The sequence below is a fragment of the Asterias amurensis genome, chromosome 12 (genome assembly GCF_032118995.1).
Source record: "Asterias amurensis chromosome 12, ASM3211899v1".
NCBI classification, from domain to species: Eukaryota; Metazoa; Echinodermata; class Asteroidea; order Forcipulatida; family Asteriidae; genus Asterias; species Asterias amurensis.
This window is the reverse complement of record NC_092659.1, coordinates 8,986,559-9,013,400: the sequence shown is the minus strand read 5'-3', so window position 1 is coordinate 9,013,400 and position 26,842 is coordinate 8,986,559. Positions and strand designations below refer to the sequence as shown.

The 26,842-nt window shown below is 40.2% G+C and overlaps 2 protein-coding genes across 4 annotated transcripts; one reads left to right on the top strand and one right to left on the bottom strand.

Moving 5' to 3' along the window:
* Positions 1 to 14: 14 nt before the first annotated feature.
* Positions 15 to 14,517, top strand: LOC139944877 (trimethyllysine dioxygenase, mitochondrial-like). Of its 3 annotated transcripts, XM_071942027.1 has the most exons (8): positions 15 to 302; positions 1,267 to 1,423; positions 5,803 to 5,958; positions 7,281 to 7,396; positions 7,543 to 7,799; positions 8,688 to 8,836; positions 9,929 to 10,153; positions 10,933 to 14,517. In XM_071942027.1, the coding sequence occupies exons 3-8, from the start codon at positions 5,840 to 5,842 to the stop codon at positions 11,204 to 11,206; spliced, it is 1,140 nt and encodes a 379-aa protein (XP_071798128.1). In that variant the 5' UTR covers positions 15 to 302; positions 1,267 to 1,423; positions 5,803 to 5,839; the 3' UTR covers positions 11,207 to 14,517. The 3 variants fall into 3 exon arrangements, with proteins under 3 accessions (XP_071798128.1, XP_071798127.1, XP_071798126.1); XM_071942026.1 differs by lacking the exon at positions 15 to 302 and having other exon boundaries at positions 1,242 to 1,423; XM_071942025.1 differs by lacking the exons at positions 15 to 302; positions 1,267 to 1,423 and adding an exon at positions 4,121 to 4,265 and having other exon boundaries at positions 10,933 to 14,516.
* LOC139944875 (uncharacterized) lies at positions 12,604 to 26,832 on the bottom strand. Its single transcript, XM_071942022.1, has 8 exons — positions 26,519 to 26,832; positions 25,173 to 25,680; positions 24,681 to 24,871; positions 23,728 to 23,799; positions 22,743 to 22,862; positions 21,807 to 21,929; positions 20,164 to 20,278; positions 12,604 to 18,925 (listed from the first exon to the last, which is right to left on the bottom strand). Exons 1-8 carry the CDS (start codon positions 26,758 to 26,760, stop codon positions 15,341 to 15,343), a joined length of 4,956 nt encoding a protein of 1,651 aa, XP_071798123.1. The 5' UTR covers positions 26,761 to 26,832; the 3' UTR covers positions 12,604 to 15,340.
* Between the last annotated feature and the right edge of the window lie 10 nt (positions 26,833 to 26,842).

Sequence of the window (26,842 nt, the reverse complement as noted above, 5' to 3'; positions counted from 1 at the left end):
GTGACTCTGTCTTCCAGAGTAAAGTATGTTTTCCCTGTTTCGTGAAGAAGTTGCCGGTCATTCTAAGCTAAATACGACAGATATATAGCCGATAAAAGTCCTTTTAAGGATTTTATACAGGTCAACCGCATTTCATTTGTTTTCTATTTATTTTTTATTCAATCTAGTATAATTAAGGTGGTGGGGGCCAAACTGAGGGGTATATTATAGAAGGAGGACTGAGTGAAACTGTCTGCAATAATCAGATGCTGCTGGTTGAGGTTGTCAATAAATTATACCGTTAAAGACGCTGCACACTATTGGTAAATATTGTCAAAGACTAGTCTTCGAGTCTCAACATATGCAATAAATAACAATTTTGTGAATATTTGAGCTCAAGTGATTATAAAAGTTGCGAGATGAAAGAAAAGAAAAAAACTTTTGCCACACGAAGTTGTGTGCTTCTTCCTTCAGATGTTTTATTTCGAGACCTCAAAATCTAATGAGGTCTTGAAATCAAATTTGTGAAAAATTACTCCTCGAAAACTACGTTACTTCAGAGGGAGCCACTTCTTACAATGGTTTCTGTCAACCTCTCCCCAATACTCTTTACCATGTAAGGTTTTATGCTAATATAATATAATAGTTATTCATGAGGGCCTAATTACCCATTTAATTGTTCATAAACAAAACTTTCCGTAGAAAGTATTTTTAAAAAAATGGACACGAGTAGAAAAACCAACATCCCGAGGCGATACAAAAAAATAACTTTATAAAACTGTTCTTGTTTTAGAAATATAATAACGTCTCACAAGTTATATTTAAAATGTTGTAAGTTGAGGCAATGTTTTAATAGTCTAGACTGAAAGAGTGTGGGTATAGGGCAGCATGTGGGGCTTATCCCGTAGGCCTACAATACCGCATTGTTTGAGTGATGTAAAGGTCCGTCAAGGATGAATAACAATAGGTTAAAATAGGTTAACAAAAAAACTGGGCACTATCCGAAGTATAGAGGGGGGGGGGGCACACACACAATCCCAGCAGCATTTCGAAAGTTCTGAACCGTAGCAAAATTGTTTGCTATTGGCACAGTTTGACCTTCCCACATAGCCGGCCCATAGTGTTCGGCACTCTTGGAGTTTGTATCTTTTATCATGTTTTCTTTATCTCTATCAAAGCGTTTATTTACATAATTTTGTATCTATGCATGATTTATCTCAAAATTCTGATCTTTTGACAACGTTTACCTGTCAGCCATTGTTCTCTTAGGGTGCCTCGATTGAAAAGACAACTTTGTCGACGTTATGAGCTACTACCACTGAACAGTTCATTTTACTGCTATTGCTGCATCGCTCCCTGAGTTCTCCTGAGTGGCCCGTCACGTGTTGCGAGGTTTATCCTGTTGTTTGGGGCTATGAGGTAGGCCTGCCTACCACCACAGTGCGTGAGTATGATTTAATTTTGTTTTATAAAGGATAGGCCTTCCTTTTTTCCTTAATAATAATAATAATAAGAAGAAGAAGAAGAAGAAGAAGAAGAAGAAGAAGACTTGTAATGCGCACATATCCACCCTGCTGGGTGTTCAAGGCGCAGTAAAACCAAAAACAAAACAAAAACAAAACACACAAAAAAGAAAAACAGACACAACAAAATTAGTCATTGAAAACCTGTGACATAAGATAAGTTTTGAGAAGAGACTTGAATTTTGCGGTACAAAGACAAGATCGAAGATTAAGTGGTAGAGAGTTCCAGATGCGTGGCGCGGCTGAAGAAAAAGACCTGTCACCCCATGAGTGTCGAGACTTGGGTTCAATGAGGAGAAGCATGGAACTTGATCGAAGATTCCTTGATGGAGTGTAAACTTGAAGCAGTTCGGAAATATAGTGGGGAGCCTTGCCATTTAGAGCTTTGTGGACAATGAGCATCAGCTTGAAGATGATTCGTTGAGAGATAGGGAGCCAGTGTAGTTGTTTCAGAATGGGGGTGATATATAGAACAGGATTTTCTAGACAGTGTCACAATGCGGGCAGCAGTATTTTGGAGCCTTTGAAGTCGGGAAATCTGGTTGTTAGGAAGACAGTAGAGAAGAGCATGGCCGTTGTCAAGACGAGAAGTAACAAATGCGTGAATGACCTTTTCAGTGGCACTTTTGTCCAAGTACTTGCGAATCTTACCTATATTCCTGATGTGATATGATGATAAACGAACAATATTGTTGATGTGTGGCTGAAGTGTCATCGATGAATCAAAAATAACCCCCAAGTTCCGAGCTTTCAGCGAGGGAGCTATCCGAGCATCACCGATGGAGATGTATGGCACTGAAACCTTAGTTAACTGTTGACGTGACCCAAATAAAAGGAACTCTGTCTTATCATCATTTAACTTCAGGAAGTTTTGTTGTGTCCAACGTCGAATCTCTTGGATGCATTTCTCAAGTCTTGCAATAGATGCATTGGCGTTTCCTTGAGAAGATTTAAACGTGATGTATAGCTGAGTGTCGTCTGCGTACACATGGTAATTCAGATTAAATTTGAGGATGATGTCACGAATCGGTAAAGTGTACAGCGTAAACCACTGCGGGCCGAGCACCGACCCCTGTGGCACAGAGTAGTTCAAAACAACAGGGTCGGATATCGCAGTGCCAATACATACATGCTGAGTTCTGTTGTGGAGATACGATTTGCACCATGCTAGGGCTGTGTCCTTTATGCCAAGGTGATTCTGGAGCCGAGAGAGAAGGACGTTATGATCAACAGTGTCAAAAGCAGCACTCAAGTCTAGCAGGACTAGTGCTGTAAGGTTACCATTGTCCATAGAAGAGAGAATATCGTTGCTCACAGTCACACGGACTAGTGCAGCCTCGGTCCCGTGGAAAGGCTTGTATGCTGACTGGAACACGTCGGACAGGTTGAAAGTATGAATGTGATCAGAAATACGTGATGACACTACTCGTTCGATGACTTTTCCAAGATATTTTAAGTTTGCAACCGGTCTGTAGTTTTTGAATATCTCCTTGTCCAGGTTTGGTTTCTTGATGAGCGGCCTGGTGTAGGAAACTTTGAGGCTATCGGGGAAACAACCGGAACTGAGAGATTCGTTTACAAGCTTAGTGATGTAGGGTACAAATATATCAATGTTTTGCTTTATCATGGATGTTGATACTGGATCCAGCTCACATGATTTTGAAGGAGATTTCATAATAACCCTTTGAATCTCAGCAACAGTGACAGGCTCAAACACAGATAGTCTACACTCTGGTTGAAGATGTGGCAATGTCTGCGGCACGTTGTAAGGGACTGATGAGAATGATGAGCGGATGTCTGAAATCTTGGTGACAAAGAATTTCTGGAACTCATTTGCTAAGTCCTGGTTATTGTAGGTGGATGGAAGGACAGGGGTTTTGGGTTTGAGTAACAACTTACCAATTATCTTGAAGAGCTTCTTTTGATCTCCTGAGGATTCTTGTACTTGAGATGAATAATGGATGATCTTTGCCTGGTTGATCAAATTTCTAACTACTTGGTTGCGATATTCTTGTCGTTGTATTGCCAATTTGCCATTTTCCGCCACTTCCGCTCCAGTTGACGAACGCAATAGCCCTAACTACAACAGCAACAACAACAACAATAACAGTAGGCCTATACCACAACAACAATTTCGTTACCCAATTAATATTATTTTGAGGAAAGTTAAGCCGGGGAAATGGTGGTGGGGGTGGGGGGGGGGGGGGGGCAAGTGTACAAAGCTAATATTGCCATAAAACGGAGTGAAAGCGTGAAAGAGGCCGAGCATAGAGAGCGCGCATGTTTTCAAACCTATGCTTGCAATTGAAACTTTATAGGGGCAATGCCACAGAGATATTGTCAAAAAGATCAAGCTATAAAGGACACAAAAAATGCAGACGAACGCAATAGTCATAGCATAAACCCATCAGAGAAATATTATTGTTTACCTGTAGTTTCGGTTGAATTGGGCAGTGACCGAAATTGGTTACGACCGCCCAAACGCACCCCTGCCCCGCCCCCTTATTCGGTTCGCCTACAGAGGGCGTAAACAGTTCGCGCGCGTAGCTAGTCGGCGGCCATGTTTTGATGCGTATAGCGACGACGCGTCGTCTGCTGCATGCTGCATGGGGGCTAGCTGCATGGCCGGATGCTTCGCCAGCTCTATCGCACAATTCTATCGTTTTCCACGAGAAGTATCGATACAGCCTCCAACACACTGCTTCTTTGGGAGTAACACTTTAGGGCCTGACTGCCCGTGTTTTAAAGTTAATAGTCTAGCTAGTAAGTGATGTATTGTAATCGTTCCTTTAGAAGTTCGGAGTTAAGTTTCTGAGTTCACTGAAATTTGGCACCGCTGCTGTATTTTTTTTATTATACATTTTCATTTTATTGCATGTACATGTGTCGCGTAGAGTTACATTTTGAAATGAAATTTGTTAGTTTGTTTGTTAGTGTTAGGTTGTTTACCTCTACATATATATATGAATTACAAGAATAAAGGGGTTTCATAAAACAAAGGTTTATATAAACTTTGCCTTATTATTAAATAATAATACTAATAGTATTAATAATAATAGAAAGTTAAACAAATAAAATAATTATATTAATTATAAATTAATTGCTTCTCATCCACCCGGAAGTAATTATACATGGGAAGTGAATGGAGATTGGTAATGTGAATGACTTGCTTCTGTACACAAGGTGAATGTATTGTATGTGTTGATAAATGAGTGCATTACAAAACTGAATATGACATTTGAATCCCACTTTAATTTAAAGCTCAACTAGTCAAAACAAAGCTATCGTTAAAGGTGCTTTGAGTTTGATACATTTATGAAGACGTGACAAGTATTTTTCTTCAAAATTGGGATCACTTAATTATTAATGAACTGTCTCATGATGAATTGTTCACAAGATACGTGTTGATAGTCAACTTTAAGATAGGGGGAGTCTTCCAAAAACCACCGAGGAAGCACAAATTAAAGCCATTTGACCCTTTTGGTACAGAAAAAAAAAAAAAATTCACAGATTTACAAATAATTTACAGGGTTTACAGAAGGTAATGGTGAAAGACTTCTCTTGAAATATTACTCCATGAAATGCTTTACTTTTTGAGAAAACGGTAAAACAATATAAATTCTCGTTAGCGAGAATTACGGATTTATTTTAAACACATGTCATGACACGGCGAAACGCGCGCGGAAACAAGAGTGGGTTTTCCCATTATTTTCTCCCGACTCCGATGACCGATTGAGCCTAAATTTTCACAGGTTTGTTGTTTTATATATAATTTGTGATACACATAGTGTGGGACTTGGACAATACTGTTTACCGAAAGTGTTGGCTTTAATGATTTACACCTTTAATTAAAGGAACACGTTGCCTTGGATCGGTCGAGTTGGTATATAAAAAGCGTTTGTAACCATTTGTTATGAAATGCATGTAGGTAGAAAGATGTTGTAAAAGTAGAATACAATGATCCACACAAACATGCCTCGAAATTGCACGGTTTGCCTTTTACCTCGTCGACTAACACTGTCGGCCACTTATGGGAGTCAAATTTTTGACTCCCATAAATGGCCGACCGTGTTAATTCGCACAGTAAAAGGAAAACCACGCAATTTCAAGGCAAACTTGTGTGGATCATTGTATTCTATTTTTAAAACATCTTTCCAACCATATGCATTTTATAAAAAACGGTTACAGACGCTTTTTATATATACCAACTCGACCGATCCAAGGCAACGTGCTCCTTTAAGCGGCAAATATATATGAATGATTTTGCTTGTGAAGTAACACTAAATTTTCCTTGCTACAGGTTGATTTAACAAGTAATTCACGCTAAGATAAGAAAGATGTCAACATCTCAGATTTTAAAGACCGCCCATGCTGTTCAACACGATCGAAGAGTAAAAGTAACATACGAAGAATTCCTTTGGGACCTAAGCTTTGTTTGGCTTAGAGATCACTGCAGGTAAAGTCTTACTCTAAGTTGCAGTCTGGATTTGCGGAGGGCTATCTTTTGCAATAGTTTTGTTCCCTATACTTATTATACAAATAAGTATTGACTGGCGACGAGGTAACTAGTATACGTCTATTCCCCCGAGGGACTGTGAGTGACCAGAAGAGCGACCTATTTCCCCGAGGCCGAAGGCAGAGGGAAATAGGCCCCTCTTCTGGTCACCCACAGGCCCGAGGGGGAATAGACGTATACTAGTTATCGAATTATGCCAGTCAATATGTGTTTTATAACACAGCTCGGTCTTAAAATGTCAAATAAGAACAGAAAAAGGAGTTTTATAGTTGTTGTTCGTGTTTCTGAAGAGAGGGCACTGTTACCCCGAGCTCTATATTCAAAGACTATTGCATGTCTGGTACTATTCCCGCAAAACACGCGCGCGCGATCACTAGCCTATATTAGTTCATCCCACGTGACCGTGTTTCAGCCAACCAGAATACAGAACGAGCAAGAGGTGTGTTATAATCCCAACTAGTAGCTGGGAACTAACTTAGTGTAAAAATGTTTGTAATATAATGTTGTGGCATGTCGTGGCCGAGGGGATAAGCTCTGATTTCTGATTAGAGTGTGGGTTCGAGTCCTGGTCTTGACACTTGTGTGTTTGAGCAAGACATTTACAGTACCATTATTGCCTCCTCCTTTTAATGGATGGGATTTTTAAGTTGTATCATGTGCGTACCGTGTGTCGCGTAATGTGATGTAAAAAGAGAAGGGGCTTCCAGCAACACCTTGTAAAACTTTAGGTGCCACATAATCTGTCTCATAATCAAAAGAAAGAACTTCAAAACACTTCTTTAAAGTGTTTCTCTTTTCCAGCGCCCTGTGTACCTTATTGGTAGATACATACTGTTCATTGTTTATCAATTATTTGTGAAGGATCATCTGTTTTTGTGGGTGCTTCATACGCCTTAGGTGGCATGTGAACCTAAGTCTGCTGTTGTTCTAGATATTGCCTAGCAACTCAAGGCCACAATAAAGGTGAGGACTACACTGGGATGATGAGACGCTTGCATCTTAAAGTTGCCCTCTCATACTACTCTTGGCTGGTAGAGCAGAATGCACTACCTTCCAATTTTTATGAAACCATTGTTGTAAATGTTTTGCTCAAGGGCACAACTGTCATGACCGGGATTCGAACTCACACTCTTCTGCTGACAACACCAGCAAAGCTTGGGTCCAGTGACCTAGACCGTTCAGCCACGACAGGCCACATGATTCCTTAGAGTGACCAATACAATAATTTATCCCTTTTTTATTTTCTCTTGGTTCTGTCTAAGGTGTGCAGAGTGCCATGACTCGGGAACATCCCAGCAACTGGTGGATACGTTCAGTATTTCATTGGACATCAAACCTCAGCAGTTGACATGTCAAAAAGATGGACTGAACCTGATATGTAAGTCATGGCTACAGACCCATTCTTCCGATACCCCCATGTTCCGACACCACAATAGTGTTCCAACACCCCATAATCAGATGCCTCTGTGTTCTACTAACAACCAAAAAAATAAGGTATTAACTTGTTAATTTTTGCTTTTTCAGGGCCTGATGGTCACCTGACCAAACTCCCATGGCAGTGGTTGGTGGAAAATGCTCCTGGGGGACAGCGAGCGATCGATGGGATGGCACCACTTCGTGTGTATTGGGATTGCGAGAAGATGACGAGGACGCTTCCTCCCGACATTCCTTACAAAGAGTTCATCGAGACAGAGGCGGGATTGAAAGAAGCAGTGGAGAGATTCTATAAGTTTGGACTGGTGTTCTTTGAGGGGAACCGGCCGAACACTGAAGATGTTCAGGTATCGAGAAGCTCTTGAAAGTATCAAAAAGACAAGAGAGGAAGCAAATCATTTGCAAATTTTTTCTCAGCAAAGTTTTCAAACAATATTGCTTGCTTGTCAACTTTGAGAAAGTTAGCAGGCCTGACACTTCACAGAGGCAATAGAACCAATTTTATTGGTGGGCCCCTTGCTGTGGTGCCCCTGGCCTCGCTGCCCCTTGCCTTTGGTGCACCCCTTGCCTTCGTGCCCCATTCCTTGGTACCCTTGCATTGTTGGCCCTTGCACGAGTTTAACTTGCCATGGTGCCCCTTGCTTCAGTATCCCTTGCCTGGTTGCCCCTGCCTCAGTGCACCTTGCCTTGGTGCCCCACATGCCTCCGTGCCCCTTACCTTGTGCCATTGAAATGTTCCAACACAAACTTGAATTTCGCTCAAAGTGGCAAGTGCCCTCTACCAAGGAAAAAATGCTTGCCCCTGTTGTTTACCATCGGAATTGTAAAACCACTGAGCCATCTAGAAGCAAGAAGGGGTCAAGGGAACCAGGGCCCAATTTCATAGAGCTGCTAAGCATTAAAATTTGCTTAGCATGAAATTTATTCCTTGATAAAAACAGGATTGCCAACCAAATTTCCATCTGTTGCATATTGCCTCTTACTGGTATTCAGCTGTTGTTTGCTTATCCTGAAAATCACATGGAAGTTTGGTTGGTGTTTTTATCACGGAAGAAATGTCATGCTAAGCAAACCTTTGTGCTTAGCAGCTCTATGAAATTTGGCCCAGTTGTTTAACAACTTAATGTTTCCGTTAGTATGCTCTGACATTAGTTTCTGTTTCTGTCTCACCATGCAATGTTTTAAAAGAACTACCATTAAACCACAATTTCTGTGTTTTCTTTTTTTATCTGCAGAAAGCTGCAAATCGGCTTTCCCGACTACAAGAGACTTTCTATGGAGGTGTTTGTGTAGTCACGGCGGATAATGAGATAGCTGATCTGGCATACTCCAACGCTAAACTGAATTGTCACACAGATACAACATACTTTACCCAGCCTGCGGGGTATGTACTTTTGTGGAAAAACACTTGTTTTTCAGAATATGCAGTAAAGCCATTATACACTTGCGGAACAGAAAAAAAAAAAAGTTCACAGATTTACAAATAACTTACAGGGTTTACAGAAGGTATTGGTGAAAGACTTCTCTTGAAATATTATTCCATGAAGCGCTTTACTTTTTGAGAAAACATTAAAACAAACTCAATTCGCGATAACGAGAATTACAGATTTATTTTAAACACATGTCATGACACGGCGAAATGTGCGGAAACAAGGGTGGGTGTTCCCGTTATTTTCTCCCAACTCCGATGACCGCTTGAGCCTAAATTTTCACGGGTTCGTTATTTTGTATATAAGTTGTAGTACACGAAGTGTGGGGCTTGAACAATACTGTTTACAGAAAGTGTATAATGGCTTTAAGCTCGGTTCCCACACACTTCCTGTGAATGCATAGATGTTGAAATCACAAATTTGCAATGAATCATTAGGAAGAGTTACAAATTTGCTGAACTCCCGTGAAACATTCCAGCGAAAAAAAAGCTGTGACATCAAAATTTGAATCGCATTTGCAGGAGAGTATGAACCAGGCTTAATTCTACTTCAATAAGATTTATTTGTTTTTCTAGTTTTATTGCTAATGACAGGAGTCCGCCTCGTGTCAATGCACATGCTCAGCGGTCTAATGGTGAGACATCTGCTCTGGAATGGTGGAGGTCAAAGGTCTGAATCCAGTATTATATTTTGTTTTAGCATTTAACTCACATCGATGTGGGGAATGTCCACCTCCCTCAAAATAAAGAAAATTATTGCATAATGTTTTTAACCTCAAAACCGAACAAGCAATTTGCGAGTTCGATTTAAAGAATGTCTGGTACGATGGCTGTTTAATTTCATTTCTTTACACTGTAGAGACAGTTGCTATGTCAAAGGAATTCAAATTTAGGCGGGAACTTGTGACCAAGCAAGTCAAGATGTACCAGACATTATTCAAATCTTACTCACAAATGTTTATTCAGAGAGATACTAAAAACACATGACCCAGAGCGCACATGTTCAATCAACCAATAGACATTTTTGTTGTTATTTATTATTTACAGAGCCATGTTGTTTACATGCTTCAAGCACGATGGACTCGGAGGGGAGAATCCTTTGGTTGACGGCTTCCACGCCGCGGCCAAACTGAAGGAGACCCACCCAGAACACTACCAAGCTCTAAGCACCATACCACTGTCCGCATGCTACAAGGACAAAGAACGACACATGGAGATGCACTTCACAACACTCAACCATGATCCTGTGACAGGGCAGCTGATCAATATCAGGTATCGGGAGAAATTATTGGCGCAGAGACCTCAAGTCAGCTAAGCCATTATCCAGGCATTGTTTTCTTTTGATTTGTGACTGTTTTGCTTTCAGGAAATCGGATTTAAAACTTGCAATATTCATTTTGGCTTTTACCCATATACATTGTACAGTGTACAGATGTGTGTTAGCACTGTATACTCAGTGCACCCGAGTTCTGTGAACAAAAATTACAGGTATATTATTCGGGTGGGATTTGAACCCATGACCTTTGCAATTCTAGAGTAGTATCATACCAACTAGATCGTATACACTGCCATGGATTGTGTGCGATTTCCTAGACAAGAACTTTCTTTCAAGAACTTGCCCGACTTTTGAGTTGATCCCTTATCAACTCCCTCTTCAGAATTAATGCGCCAAGTTTTTGACCGCATGAGGGTGCTCTCAATACTATTTTTATCACTTCTGCGATTCATTTGCAAAGTTTTATAATCAGGGTTCTGTCACCCATAGTTGTAAGTTGATTTTGATTTAGGATATAACGGCTCCTTTAAAAGTCTTATTGTTCGTGATGAATATTATGCATGTGGTGGTAATGTGTTCCAGTCTTTGATAATTATTTTGGGTATGAATGCATATCCTCCCGTAAGTAATACAAACATTTTGAGAGCGCCTACACTCGGTCAAAAATACGGTGTATTTGACAGCCAAGTTTTATCTCTTCAATGTAATGCATTTGGCAACCAAATGGCGCATTTGACAACCAAATTTTATGTCTTCGATCTAACTCTCGCTGCAGGTACAACAACTCAGACAGGGCTCCTCTGTCCCACCTATCCCCCGACGACGTTGACCGTTTCTACGCAGCGCACCATGCGTTTGCCGCGATCCTCCAGAGTCCAGCCAGCGAGTTTGTGGTCAAGCTCAACCCTGGGAGACTGATGCTGATTGATAACTGGCGATGTCTACACGGCCGCATTGGCTTCACTGGACATCGCATCATGACCTCTTGCTACTTACAGCGAGACGAGATAAACAGTAAAATCAGGACCATTCTAGGGGTTAAAGATTAAAACATTGCAGCCCCAGAAAAACTAGGACCCAAATTGGTGTACAAATTTGTTGTATTCTCCCTAATTTTAGGCTTTCTCGACATGTATAATATTAGTGTAACAAAATTATTATTTACATTGCATTTTGTAATTTACCAGAGCTTATTAGGGGCCTATAAACATCAAAATAGACATGCCAGCTCACTTTTTTTATATAATTCAAGAATAAACAAATATTTGTACAAGATTAATTTGTATCCTCCCTACATGTATATAGACCTTACGCACATGATGTCATTTAGGTAGGGCGCCCTCACCTAGAGGTCAAAAGGAGGTTGTTCATTGGCCAATACTGTGCGTCTCGATTGTTTTGTCACCGTTTTTCCTCTAAGATGGCGGCTGGATGACATCAATGCATAAGGTCTTAGTGTAACTTAATGGTTAAGTGCAATTTGATTTACCAGTGCATATTACCTCGTGGCATTAGGTGAAATTTCCTTTGAGGCAAAATCTCTGAAGTCCAGTCATTGGTTTTACAATGGGACAAGGATGGACCTAACAGGATCTCATCAGGAGGAACAGCAGACAACTCTAAGAGGGGTCTTCTGCTACGCCTTTTGGAGGCCTCCATACACTTCCGATATGCTCTTTATTGCAAATATAGTTTGTCCGATAGTATATTACTCACGGACACTTCTGATGTGCACATTGATGCAATTATAGCTTGTTGTATAGTATATCACTAATGTTTTGGTGTATTTTGGGGTATATGTGTGTGTAAGTCTGGGCGACTAGTATACACAATATTGACTGGCAATGAGGTAACTAGTGTCATCTATTCCCCCGAGGGACTTTGAATGACCTGAGCTGCCTGTAAGGCGCTTGTGGCTTTTTCATACACAATATCAACCTCTACCCTCGCAGGTACCCATTTATACCCCTGGGTGAAGAGAAGCAATTATAGTAAAATGTCTTGCTCAAGGACACAAGTGTCACGACTGGGATTCGAACTCGCACTCCGGTGAATCAGCACCAGAACTTGAATTCGATGCTCTTAACCACTCGCCCATGACCATCCACTTTGACCCCTTTGAAAAAGGATTTTTTAGGCATAATCTTATTATTGGCATGGCCCTTCTGAATCAAAGTAACCTGCTCATGGAGGTGCATGCATCACATTGACAAATTATCAACGCTTGCCATTTTTTTTTTATCCCCGCTTGCCAAGTTAAACAGTGGGACACTTTCAGAAAGTTAAACCCTTATATTTACACCCTAAAACAATTACTAAGGACATTCAGAATGTCTTTGTTATTTAAAACAGACACCTTTGTTTCCCCACTAGATATAGTACACCAAACTTGTAAAATTATAAGTACATTTTATGAAATTTTCTATTTTTTAAGAGTGTTTTGGTGTTTTAGCCAAATCTTGCAATGGAATGTATTAAATTCTTAAAGGGTATGCCTTTTCCTGTTTTAACACAGTTAATGACAGTTTTGTTTGTTTGACACCTAGTATATAGTTGGTTGCTGGATGATAATTGTTGAGCTCTGGCGATCGCGAGCCCCCTTTAGAAACCAGTCCCTGATGTGGTAACTATAACTGGCTTTAGAGTGTTAAGTTTTGTGTCATTCGACCGACTATAAACCAGATGTTAGGCAGAAGTGTATGTTATAGAATAAAAGTTGCATTTAGATCAATGTATAAACAGCATGCCCAGCAAAAAAAAAAAAAAAAACCTTTAGAAAAATAACACCAACAACCTATCAATTTGTGAGATGATCCATTTTTTAATGGTAGAAATTGGTCAAGTTTACATGTACGTATGTTCTAAGAAAGATGATCAACAGCAGATTCTTCAAAATGTTCCCACAAACTGGTGATTCAAGATTGCCTGTACAGAACATTTTATTCTGTTATACACATATTGACTGGCAATGAGGTAACTAGTGTACGTCTATGCCCCCGAGGGACTTTGAGTGACCAGAAGAGCGACCTATTTACTGAGGTGGAAGGCTGAGGGAAATAGGCCCCTCTTCTGGTCACTCACAGGCCCGAGGGGGAATAGACGTACACTAGTTACCGATTTATGCCAGTCAATATGTGTTTTATAACACAGCTCGGTCATAAATATGAAATAAGAACAGAAATCTGGAAAAGAAAGGAAGTTTTGGAGTTGCTGTTCACGGTTCAAGTTAAGAGAGGGCGTTGTAACCAGGCACTATTTACAAAGACTAGTGCTCGCTCGGGAACTAGATCCCGTAAATGAGCGTGAGCAATCACTAGACTATATTAGTTCATCCCACATGACCGTGTTTCAGCCAACCAGAAACAGAAAAAGCAAGAGGTGTTTTATAAATAAATTTATTACACTTCAGTGTTAAAAATAATGTTACCAGCAGATAATTTGTATACATAGTTCAAGATAACCATTTTCATCACAAAAAAAACATTTTAAACACATGGTAAGGGCACAAAATATATTTGCTGCACTCATCACAAAATATCTGCTAAGTGGAAACCAGCCAAAAATACCGTGCATTGTACATTGCTTCCAGCAGATTTGTGCTAAGCATTAGCGTTTTGCTTAACTTGTGGACTTGGCACCTGGGCCAAATTTCATGGTAACTGCTTACCACAGAATTATTCGCTTACTGCACCCCTTAAAGCATGTGATTTTGTGGATCTTAAAGTCATTGGACACTTTCGGTACAGAAAAGAAATTAAAAGTTCACAGATTTACAAATAACTTACAGGGTTTACAGAAGGTAATGGTGAAAGACTTCTCTTGAAGAACTATTCCATGAAATGCTTTACTCTTTGAGAAAACATTAAAACAATATAAATTCTCGATATCGAGATTAACGGATTTATTTCAAACACATGTCATGACACGGTGAAACGTGCGGAAATAAGGGTGGGTTTTCCCGTTATTTTCTCCCGACTCCGTTGACCGATTGAGCCTAAACTTTCACAGGTTTGTTGTTTTATATATAATTTGTGATACCGAAAGTGTCCAATGGCTTTAAGCACAGAATTCTTAGGGTAAGCAGAGATTTAAAATTGGGCCCCGGTTACTTACAAATTTAAAAGACTTTTCCTAAAAAGAGATTTTTTTCCATTGGAAATAGCACCTGGAAAAACACATTGAAATTGCCATTTAAAAAATAAAAAACATAATTGCTTAGCATCCCACCTTGTGGGCCCAATTTCATAGAGCTGCTAAGCACCAAATTTCCATGTGATTTTATGGATAAGCAAACAACAGCTGAATACCTGTAACAAGCAATATGCAACAAATGGAAATTTGTTATGGAAATAATGAATGGACTAGTAAGAACTTGACTCTTAGTCATGAATATGTATGAGGTATAGTAAATATAAATAAGCATTGGAAAAGAAAGTGTTTGTTTTTTCTTGGTTTTCTTGTTCAGCACAGTATTAAAAAAGAGAAAACTTTGTTATTACAAACCAAGAAAAAAAAAAAAAAAAAAACAATGAATCTGGCTTTTGTTTAAAGCCATTGGACCCTTTCGGTAAACAGTGTTGTCCAAGGCCCACACTTTGTGTACCACAACTTCTATATCAAATAACAAACCTGTGAAAATTTAGGCTCAATCGGTCATCGCAGTCGGGAGAAAACAACGGAAAAACCCACCCTTGTTTCCGCGCGTTTCACCGTGTCATGACATGTGTTTAAAATAAATCTGTAATTCTCGTTAACGAGAATTTATATTGTTTTGCTGTTTTCTCAAAAAGTAAAGCACTTCATGGAATAATATTTCAAAAGAAGTCTTTCACCATTGGCTTCTGTAAACGCTGTAAGTTATTTGTAAATCTGTGAACTTTTTTTTTTTTTCTGAACCGAAAGGGTCCAATGGCTTTAATCAAACAAAAGACACCTGATAAAATGCACTAGCCCATATCCTTGTCGCCATGCGCATAACCAGCAGGCAAAGGATTCTTGGGGAAATCCGAGACCAGCAGCAATTATTATAGTACACTGATTTTGAATGCAAAAAAATCAGCCCCTGTGCCCCCTTAACTAAAAAGTCCGCAATCGACCATAAGAACCACTGTCAAGGACAAATGCATTAAGTCTACCAATAACAACACTATAAATGAGTGAACCGAAATTAAATTCAATTCTATTTAGAGCCACCATGTTCTTGTCTGCCTTTTCTCAACCTCTGGACTTTGGGTACGTGCCCATTTCCCTTCGCTGTGCAGAACTGCAACTTGTATGTCCTTATTGAAGGTAATCAACTTGTGGAAGGCGTTGCTCTCTCTGGGTCTAACTGGTGTTCTGCTACTGCTTTGGTTGGATCTGGAGCCATGTCTCTCACTATATCTGCTGTGGGGTCTACTCTGGTATCTGTCCCCCTTGGTGGTACTCGTCCCACCGTGATATCTATCACTACCGGAATGCTCATCCCTCCTGTCTCTCTCGGGGCGTCTGTCACCATATCTATGATGGTGACTGTCTCTGCCATCTCTGTGATTCAAAGGTCTGTCATATGAAGCCTCATGGAGATTATCAAGGGGTCTATCACAATATCTTTCCTGGGGTCTATCACCATATCTATCCTGGGGTCTGTCACCATATCTATCCTGGTGTCTGCTACTGGCAGGTTTATCCCTTCCGCTTCTCTCGTAGCGTCTCTCACTTCTGCCATGCTGATAATCTATAACCTTAGTCGATTTTGCACTTTCCTCTGTGTGTCTTGGATGATTTGATGCAAGGCTCTTATCCATGCTTTGCTTCTCACTTGTTTTTGAACTGTAATGACTTGAATCTGCCGACCTTTCCCTGGCATGTGTGTCATCATGTGACCTTTGACCTTTACTACTGTGGTGTGACCTTGTTGGTTCCATTTCTTTAGTCTTCCTACGATTACGTTCGCGTTCTTCTTTTGAAGTCTGTGTTCTCATGTCTCCAGCTCCAGCTAAACTGCTTTTTGCCCTTTCTGCAAGTACAGCAGGACCTCTACTCGATTTGACTTGTTCAATTGTTGGGACACTCGGCAGTTCAGGGGTTAAGATTCCCCTTCCCTTGGATTCCATGATGATATTCTGTCCGTGTTGGTAGTCAATTGTCACAGCAGCAGGTTTCTCTACTTCCACTCCTGCTTTATCTCTGGACCCTATGACTCCATGAAGGTGTCCACTTTGATCTGGAAAGGACGTTACAGTACTTTTTGTGCTTTGTACTTGATCATCATGATTGTCAACAGGTCGCTGTGATACAATTACACCTATGTGGTGTCCTTGACCCTGACCTTGACTTTTGACATCTGCCAACCTTTCACCCCTAGTTCCATCATGACCTTCTTGGGGTCTCTTAATACTAGGACGATTGTCGTTTGTATCCAGTATCACTCCAGAGCATGCTCTTTCTTCTTGCAGCTTTTGTCGACGGATGTTTTCCATTTGTTTAGAAATTGTCTTAATGACAGCTTGTTGTTCTGGGGTAAACATTTCTAGTGTAAACTCTTCTACTCCAGTCGGTTTGGAAACTCCTGAAGCAGAAGCTGTGGGAGGAACAGCTATGTTTGTACCCATTTTAGGTTCCCTTGGTTGCGGTCGATCGTTAATCATGGCGTCAGGAACTGACTGGTGAAGCTTCCTGGGCAGTATTCGTTGTTGTTCAATAATGCCCACACCTGTCTGATGATGGGGGCCAGCACCAGGTTCTATTGACTGATGTGACACTAATGGCAGATTGTGACCTGTTTGAGATGCACCTTCTAATGACGGACGGAAAGGCACATGAGAGGATGGATGGATGTGTTCTCCAGAAACCTTTGCAGGTTTGGCAAGTTCAATTGCAATGGTCTGCTGATGAGAAGGAGAAGGTTCATCTTTGACTTCTTTGAATCTTCTTTTCTTGGCTGGCCTCACATCTGAGAAAGGTACAGCCACAGGTGGTTTCTTTAGTTCCTCTTTCTTGATTTCAGGAGGAATAGGTGTCTTCAGTTTCTCAGTTCTATATAAAGCTTTTTCTTTCTCTTGACTTTTCACTTTGCTGTTTTTTGTAGGTTCGTCCTGTTCCTGTTCTGAATGCTTCCTCTTTTTCTTCTTTAACGGTGTTCCCTCGCCAGCTTTCTTGGTCTGATAGCTCTTGCTCTCCATATACATTTCAAGATGGTCTCTAGAGATCTCGTACATACCTGTATCCACATCACTATCACTATCATCCTCATCCTCATCTTGCGGCTTCCTCACATCAGACTTCCTGGATTTGGTCTTTGATGGGCTTCTGCTTCTTGGCCTCGAGCGTTTTCTTGATTTGTTCATGTCATCAGAGTCGCTGCTAGACCCTGATGCTGTATAGCTACTGTAACTGCTGTAACTGTAAGAACGGCTTCCTGATAAACTGTAGCTGGAGTAGGATCCGTCAGAGTAACTACTGTCTGAGTAACTACTCTCAGAATAAGACCCTCTCGACATACTTCTGTTTCTTCTATCTTGACTCTTCCTGTCTCTGCGTCCTCTCTTGGCATCCTGATTATTTGATTTGCTCTGATTTCTTTGTCTCTTGCTCGACTTTGTCTTTGATCCACTGTCGTCCCTCTGTGCCTTATCAAGGATGTATTTTTCTGCTTTTTTCTTGGAAACATCACCTTTGTTGTGAATATCTTTCTTTTGCGTTCCCATTTTCATTTGGTCTTGTGGAGAAACATCCCTACTGTGCCTTCTCGATGGATGGGAACCATCTTTGGAGCTGGACTTAGATCTAGCCCTGTCCTCATTGATCCCCTTTTGAAGAAATGATCCATCCGTTCTAGTAGGCGAGTACTGAATACCTTCCTCATCATCTTTTGTGTGACTTCGTTGTGATTCTTTGGATATTGTGCTACGTCTTGATCTTGGCGACACTGACGGAGACTGATTTTCTCTTGTTTTAAGATGCTTTGCTGTTTTTTTCGCCTGTGATTTCTCATCTCTTTTCTTTTTTGACTCTGACTCTGGTTTGGATTTCTTTCTTGAAGGTTCTGGCGAAAGAGAGCCATAGGTGCTCTCACTGCTGGAACGGTTAGACCTTGTTCGTCCTCTTCCGGCACTTCCACTATTCTTACTTTGTACAACTATACTCTTTCTGTAAGATGTTGGTTCTTCAGTTTTTGCGACAACTTCAAGTTTCCTGGTTTTTCTTGCATTCCTATGTTTAGATCCTGATCTTGAAGAACAATCAGAGCTAATGCTCTCAGAGTTATACCCAGACCGCCTTCTTCCAGATTTAGTCCTCTTGCGGTCAATGAGATGTCGGCTTCTTGACCTAGATCTAGAGCTAGAACTAGAGTATGATTTGCTTCTCTTCCGAGAGTCTGCTCTCTTCTTGCTCGAAGTTCTGTCCGCTTTTCTTTCTTCTCTGAAGAGCTTTCTACCACTTCTCTGTTGACTTGTTTCTCGAGAGTGTAAGCTTCCTCTTGACCTGGAAGGCTTTGAAGAAACTGAACTATCTGAACTCCTAGAATACTTCCTTTTCTTCTTTGACCTCTTCTTGCTTTTGCTAGAATGCTTCTCGTCTTTCCTGCTTGAGGACTTGTCTCTTTCTTTGCCTTTCTTCTTTTTCTTCTTCTTGCTCTTCTCTGCGCTACTCTTGGTGGGTGCTGATGTGTGATGCTCTGTATCCACCATTTGTCTAAGAGTCTCGGCTGAGATGAGAGTTAAGTCTGGAGAGCCCGGCGAAGCAGAGGAGATTGATTCTGGGGAGCTGGTTATCTTTTTGGGCGTCTAACAACCCATGGAAGTTCAAAACAAGTAAACACATATCCATACCACAAGGTTTTTGAAATTGGTAGAATTTCAAGTAAAAGTTTGAAAAAATTTGATTCACAAATTTCAGTTACAAAGTAAAGTGAACAAAGATAATTTCAGATTTTGAAAAAAAAGAGAGAAAAAGAGGTACAATTTTGGTCATGTGAATAATGGCGAAAAGAAAAAAGGAACATTGGGAGAAAAGGGCAAACATTATCATTACAGAAATGTGGACAATTTATAAGACATAAAAGAATCAATATTTCACATTTGTAAATATATATATTTTTGTTGACAATTTATCATATTCCAATTTTTGATATTTAATACAAAATCACCATACAGTCCAAAGTAGTAAAACAAAATGTAAAAAAAAACCAAAAAAAAAAAACATGCAAACAACCAACCAAATAAAAAAATTCAAAGGTTTGTTGCATTTCACAAAGTTCAGAACAAAAAGATTCATGCATTTTGTTTTCAAAGGATACACATTTTTGAGTGGTTCACAAGATGTGTTGTCAAGTAACACATGGAAGCAACCCAAGATCACATCAAGACAACCAGCATCCAACCCGGATTACAGAGGTTGAAGATTCCACAGCATAGAGGTCACAGGTCAGAGTTCAAAGGTCAGAGTTCAAACAGCAAACCAGAAGTTGATGATGGCAATGGGCACAAGTTCAGTATCCAAGGGTGGTTTCCAAGAATGCAGTCATGTGAAAAAAGAAAGAACAGAAAAACCCAGTGTAGCAAGACAATACTTTATAAAATATTCTAATAACAGGACAGTGTATGACTCGAGACTCAAGTTTGAATTTTGAAGACTTAGTAAGATTTCTGACGATTTCTACTTGGATTTCAGTCGACGTGAGTCACATTTTTAAAAGAATTTGACACATTTTAGGGTTGTCAAAAATGGTAATTTATTTATACTAAAAATCATCCTTTTGGACTTGAATTTGTTACAAAAGATGGAACAAAATCTTGTTCAATCTTGGAGTTTCCATTCAGACTAATATCATAAATCTTTTTGTGTTGTTACTTTTAAGAAAAACTTAAAACTGATATCTTTCCTGTAGTAGATTAATGACTTGTTGCTTGCAAGTTTTCATTTTATCCTTTTCTTTGTTATACGCTTTGATCATATTTTGGAAAAGCGTATTATAAACACCTTTTACTATTATTATAATTGATATTTAGTAACGGTTTCTCACCCTCATCTTCTTGATGTTACTGAGACACAACTGTGCCTCTAAGAAACCTGGTTTGATCTCAATCGCTGCTTTGTAGCAGTCAGCGGCCTTCTCCATGGTGCCCGCCTCCTCAAGCCTGGACAATAAAAAACAGTACATCACAAGCAGTCATTATAATAATAATAGTCAATATTTATATAGCACTCAATACACCCAAAGGGCGTCTCAAAGCGTTGAAACATACATTTGTTTATGCAAGGTATGGGACTAAGTTTGACATGTGAGATCTGTTCCTTTTACATAGCACCATGCAATGGTTTACAAGGTGCTGTGGCGTAATATGCCGCAAATCCAACCAGGAACACCAAGGCGAACCCCTTCTCTTTCCGATAAATACACTGGGTTCTTTTATGTGCGTTACACAACACACAGGACCAACATGTCAACGTCCCATCCGAAGGACGAAGCAATGGTTAAGTGTCTTGCTTAAGGACACAAGTGTCATGGTTGGGGATTCGAACCCACACTCAGCTGATCAGAAAACCAGAGTTTGAATTCCGTGCCCTTAAACGCTCGGCCACGACACTTCCACATTATACTAAAGCATGGACAAGGCACTCCTTCATCATCTCTTATCGCTCTGTTTGTTTTCAGGTTTCAAATTTCTTTTAAGTATGAGGCTCGATTATGAAGGTTCTGTAAAAATTCAAAAACACACTGTTCATTTACACAAACAAAATTTTGGGGCATCTTGGTACTTGGTTATTTAATCCCTTAACAGCCCCGTCGGAATGCAGTAACTTAAATGGTTGCAGATTGTTACAATTTGTTTTATATGGAATTCCTCCATGCTGGAAGACTTAATGAATTCTGCTACAATGTGTAGTTGCCCCCTGTGTAGCGTGCACAGTTATGAACCTACCATATTACCCTACCGTACACCCGTACAAGGAGGGACAACTGGATTTGGAAAAACACTCCTAGTAAAATCCCTCTCCGGGGGTTATTAAGTTGACCCCTTTTTCAAAATACTTTCTCCTGTTGCTCTACAAATGTGGCATACAAGAATGGACAGTCTGCCACTATACAATTGTTGCACGCTATGACGGGGTCCATGGCATTTTGTACACCCGAGGGGGAAAATGGCGCCTTGAGGGTGTACAAAACCCATGGACCCCAGTCACAGCGTGCAACAATTGTTTTGTTATTCCTTTGTTTATTGTTATTCCTCTTCTCGAAGTTCTGTTGTCATCTTCAAACATTATTACGACGGACTCATATTGTTTAATAAGCAGACGAACAAGAAACAATTCCCTCGAACCTGCAGTTTTTACGTACAGAGCGCTGGAAATCGACCAACGCTGGGAACGATCAAGGTGATGTACATTGGTGTACATCACCTTGGTCATTTCTCGACCAATCAAACTTCACAGTTTGTTACCGAGGTATAACAAAATGGTTTGTTCAGCTCAATGGGAGGTAAGTCTCAGCACTCAGAGATTCCAGCACAACCCATGTTAGGGATTCATTGTGTCAATGATAATTTCAACGGAAACAATTACTCAAGAAGCTCCAAAAAGTAAAAATAATACTGCAGAGAGGTACGGAAATATTTTCAAGTAACGATGTTAAGTGGCAAAGATAAACAAGTTGAATGTTCTTACTGTTTTCCCCTTTCAAGGAGTGTTTCACACATGTACTTGTTAGCGTTGCGGTGGTTTGGATTAACCTTAAGAGCCTTGCTGAAGTCGCCCAGAGCCTTAGACAGATGATCTCTGTTTGCGTACCTGTAAAAATCAAGCAACAGTTCACAAACAAAGACATTTCATGCTTGTATCAGGATTTTGGAAAAACTAGCAGAAAGTCCCATGTTGGAGAAGGTTAGCAACAAGCAACCAGTTCTAGGCAATGGAAGATGCTGTTTTCCCATTAGGATGGTAATGCCCTGTTGTTAGTAGAAAGGCTTCTTAGATTCAAATTTCCAGACAAAAAAAATTGTGCATATTTTTACATAACAGCATTGCTCCTTTGTGAAATGTTTCTTGAAACTGATATATGCTTCTAAAAACCAATAGTTTTTTTGCAATTAAATTTAAGAGTGATTATTGAACCTATCTTCCCTTCAAAAGATAAACGAACACAATACAAACAAGTTTTAATCGCATTCATGTTAAAGCCAGCGGTAATTACTCAAAATAATTTTTATCATTAAACCTTACTTGGTAACGAGTAATGGGGAGCTGTTGATAGTATAAAACATTGTGAGAAATGGCTCCCAATGAAGTAATGTAGTTTTCGAGAAAGAAGTAATTTTCCACAAATTTGATTTTGAGCCCTCAGATTTAGAATTTGAGGTCTCGAAATCAAGCATCTGAAAGCACACAACTTCATGTGACATGGGTGTTTTTTCCTTTCATTATTATCTCGCAACTTCAATGACCGATTGAGCTCAAATTTTCACAGGTTTGTTATTTTATGCATGTGTTGAGATACAGCAAGTGAGAAGATTGAGCTTTGACAATTACCAATAGTGTTCAGTGTCTTTAACAAATATTCACTAAAGTAGCTGTTTTAGGAATTTTAGAAAAAGGTTGACTCACAGAGCTCCTCTTGCCACAAATGCCTCTACATTCTGCTCATCGATCTCCAAGGCTTTGTTAAGATGTTGCATTGCTTCTATGAACCTCTCTGCCTTGAAGTGTTCCACACCCTTAGCAACACTGCAGATTAAAGAGAGATTGTGTTTAGTACTGTCCCAATCACAGGTTCCATAGACTTCCATAAAGTACCAGGGCTTGGATTTTACACTGGATTACTTCTCAGAGGCCAGTGATTTCAGTGTCGGACAAGTTAGCTCAAGACAGGACAAAACCGGGGGTCTTGTTTGTTTGTTTCTCAAAAGAAAACAGAGTTGAACATTTGAACATACTTTTTGTGATTAAGATATAACACAGTGAGGCATTCTTATAATCAGCCATTTGGGTAACAGTATTTTGCATAGAGTTATATATAAGAACTAGAGGGCGCACGAGTGATGCTTCGTGCACAAATGCCACGGGACCGCAAGATGACAAGCGCTTTATTCTGCACGCGCATTAAATATGAAATACACGTTTGAGGTTTTTTTTTATTGAACGCTCACGCGATGCTGTTTGTTCAACTTACAAAATGGCCGAACAAACACACGCTGTGAGATGCCAGTTTTGTCAACTTAGAAAATGGCCGCCTGTGCGCATGTCGGGGCGCGTATATAGGCAAGTGCGCTCTCTAGTTCTTATATATAACTCTATGGTATTTTGTAAGTTTTTAGGACCCCTTGGAGAGGATGCCATCACCAAGGTCAAACAATGGAAATGAGCATGGGTGTAGGCCTAAGCTCAACGCACAGCTCTCAGCCAAAGGTAGGTATTCCTGTGACCACAGTGAGGGCGCTGTTTCAGCTTATAACGTCTCATGAAACACGTCGATTTGAACACTCAAAAAATGTTCTTTTGTCCCTACTTTAAACCAACGCTTTCATTGTCAGATTCTTGAGCTGAAAAAACAGATCCTGGTTTGATTCAAGACAGTGATGAAAGTTCCTACCTTTCCATTGACCATCGATTCGTCTGCCATTTTCTTAACGGTTCTGAAAACTCCTTGTCTGGAAAGTTCTTTCTGTAGTTGGCAAAAATGACAAGATGAATTTACAACAAAATAATAGTAATACACTGCAAATATTTTCCATGTGGACATTTTTATGTAATCGCTCGGGGTTGGTCAGCGAATTGACACAGAGAGTGCTTCCTCGAGTTCTTATAAATTTTTGACCCTCTTGCTTGCTCACCTTTTTGAAGACCCCTCATGAGTGATATGGGGACAGTATAGACCATGTGAACTTTGTTTACAAAAAGCGTGACCTTGTACATTCCTTGACTAGTCTGCCTGGCAAGATACTGCACTGGTCCTATGGGAATGTTGACATTTTGTGTCATAATTTCCACATCAATCCAAGAGTTATGAAAGTAAAAGCTGGACTAGTATTAAGATGTGCCCCCTTTCGTCACATCAAAAATTGAAAAGAATTGGACAGTGCAATCTCCATAAAATATAAGATTTTATGTTTCCTTCCATTAGGCTATGTACAAATCGTGCCTGCAGGAAGTCCAGGCTTGGTAGCTCTTTTGTAAACATGTGATGTCACAGGTCACATCGTCTATTAATAGTAATACACGGCAAATATTTTCTGTGTATACACTTGAATGCAATTGACTCGTAGAGATTTTGGGCACAGGGTGGATGAGTGGAGTTCTGTGTGTGACACAGCCAGTGCTCCCTTCGGTTCTTATAAATCTACGACCCACTCGCTCGCTCACTTTTGAAGACCCATCCCTCATGAGTGACATAGGGGCAGTAATACACAGCAAACATTTTCCGTGTGACTGGACATTTGAATGCAATTGACCTCTTAGAGATTTTTGGCCCAGGGTGACCGAGTGTGTGACACAGCGAGTACTCCCTCTAGTTCTTATAAATCTATGACCCTCTAACTCGCTCACCTTTGAAGACCCCGCATGAGTGACATGGGAGCAGCATTTCCCAGCCCCAGCTTAACTCCAAGGTACGATACGTTGAAAGGATTGTCAAAACCCACGGTGCTTTCAAGCATGTCTCCATACGTCTCTAAGGAGTCTAGTTGAAGTACACTGCGTCGATAATGAACTGGGAGGTCTGCTTCTGTAATCAGGCCCTGGAGATATGAGAAAGGACAGCGATTGAGATTTGAAAATAGAAGGACAATCAAATTATGAAAAAAATAAGGAGTGGAGTTGAGACCTATTTTGGTTGTAAAACCCAAATCAGTCAGGTGTTTCAAGGTAAATCCATCAAAATGCAACACAGCAGAAATTGAATCACAACTGAATTCATTAATGTATGATTCTGATGCATTGAAGTTTTGGTTTTCTTCACAGCAGAAATTGAATCACAACTGAATTCATTAATGTATGATTCTGATGCATTGAAGTTTTGGTTTTCTCAACTCTTCTTACCAGAATTAAGTCCTCTTTTAGATCTTCTCTCGCATGCAATGAAACAAGAACTTTCTGCTCCTCAGCGGTGACTTTGGTGACCACAGCTCGGACAAGATCCCCAACGCTAAAATCGCCGACTGACGCAACATTTGAAAATCTGTCCCTGAGTTCTCCTGCAGGCAGCAAAGCGACCACCTCGCAGTCTTCAAGAAAACGAGATGTATCCTTGCAAAGTGCCAAGAGCTTGACGAAGATGCCAAACTCTTTGGTGGTGAGGACTCGACCACAGACGACATCGTCGACTTTAAGAAGTCCGAAGACTTTCTCTTGGCAGACTTCAATGTCAATGCCCATGAACTGCTCCAGAGGCGGGATGATTGCGTAGTAGTCCGATTTCTCATCATCTTTTGCTAATGGGACGTCAGTGCTGCTAGCACTGCTTAGTAGCTCATCAGGTTTCTTGAAGAATAAATCTGCTTTTCTTGCTATAAAGCCATGAAGATTTTGAATGAATTCTTCGTTGAATCTGGAAAACAAACATGACAAATTTTACAATTTTCCAAAGTTTGACGTTGGACATGTATGAATAAAAGTGGGAGTCACAACACCCGCATCTCACGCGATGCATACCTCACATCCTCCACTGGAAATGCAGTGGCAACCACGACTTGTGCACTCATGAGATAATCCCTTTGTTCGCAATGTCCTTTGACGCACGACCCAAGGCAAACAGAAGACTTTCAATTATCACATAAGCAGTGTGATTAGTTGTGCTATTACAATCGTCATTAGTCATTTTTTTACTACATATTTTGTTATTTTGATCATGTAGTGTAGGACTGTACTATAGGTGTAGTCATGGTTACGTTGAAAAGTATGGTCTGGTAGCATTCAAAGTAAAAAATGTGTAAAAACTTATAACAAAATTAGTTTTTGTTTATTAAAATTCTATTTTCCTTCCTCCATGATCATCATCATGCATCATGATCATCTGGCCCACCCTTGTTGAGCTGTTAATGTTATATGGCTCTCATGCATGTAGGTCTCGTCACAGTCGCTGCGTCTGGTGGAACTAAAATTAGGGATAACTTTCCATATGGCGCCACCCCTTTGTCACTCATTTTTACAAAAAGGGATATCTCATTGAGGTAAATTAGATACTATAATATATTATTTCATACCGAATGAAAAAGTGGTGGCTCCACGGAAACTTTTCCAAAATTAGTAAGTTTAAGAAGAGGAAAGGGGGAAGACATGACAAGTGTCGTGAAGTAGAGAATGACCTTTCCGTCATTTGTCGAGTCAAGGGAACTTGACAAACTCCCCATATGCAAATTAAGCCAAATTATAAATAATTTCTTTACCCTGTGTTTTGATGTTTGCTCCTTCTTTTGATATCTTTTCGTTTAGAGGAAGAAGTTTTCTCCTTATTCGCCCTTACAACCCCGTCGTTGAGGGCGCAACCATCTATTTCGGAGGTGTCGGTTGCTTCTGCAGCAGCTGCAGTTTCGTCTAGGAAAGTAGCCCCAGTTTGTTCTTCCTTGACCAAACGATCAAAATCAGAGCCATGGTATTTTACCGCTCGTCCGAATAAAGAACGGTCCATGTTTTGCACAAGTGAATATTTTAGATGTGTTTCCCTAAACAATTGACGTTACAGCAAACATTCCGACGTGGTGGAGGCTGCC

What these genes read in the sequence shown, in the direction of transcription:
- LOC139944877 (XM_071942027.1), top strand. Translation starts at nt 5,840, where the DNA reads ATGTCAACATCTCAGATTTTAAAGACCGCCCATGCTGTTCAACACGAT. An exon ending in AGATGGACTGAACCTGATAT is followed by an intron (nt 7,397 to 7,542) that starts GTAAGTCATGGC and finishes TTGCTTTTTCAG; the next exon opens with GGCCTGATGGTCACCTGACC. An exon ending in GGGCAGCTGATCAATATCAG is followed by an intron (nt 10,154 to 10,932) that starts GTATCGGGAGAA and finishes CTCTCGCTGCAG; the next exon opens with GTACAACAACTCAGACAGGG.
- LOC139944875 (XM_071942022.1), bottom strand. Translation starts at nt 26,760, where the DNA reads ATGGACCGTTCTTTATTCGGACGAGCGGTAAAATACCATGGCTCTGAT. An exon ending in AGCAAACATCAAAACACAGG is followed by an intron (nt 25,681 to 26,518) that starts GTAAAGAAATTA and finishes TTTGTTTTCCAG; the next exon opens with ATTCAACGAAGAATTCATTC. An exon ending in CTCCTTGAAAGGGGAAAACA is followed by an intron (nt 20,279 to 21,806) that starts GTAAGAACATTC and finishes TTTATTGTCCAG; the next exon opens with GCTTGAGGAGGCGGGCACCA.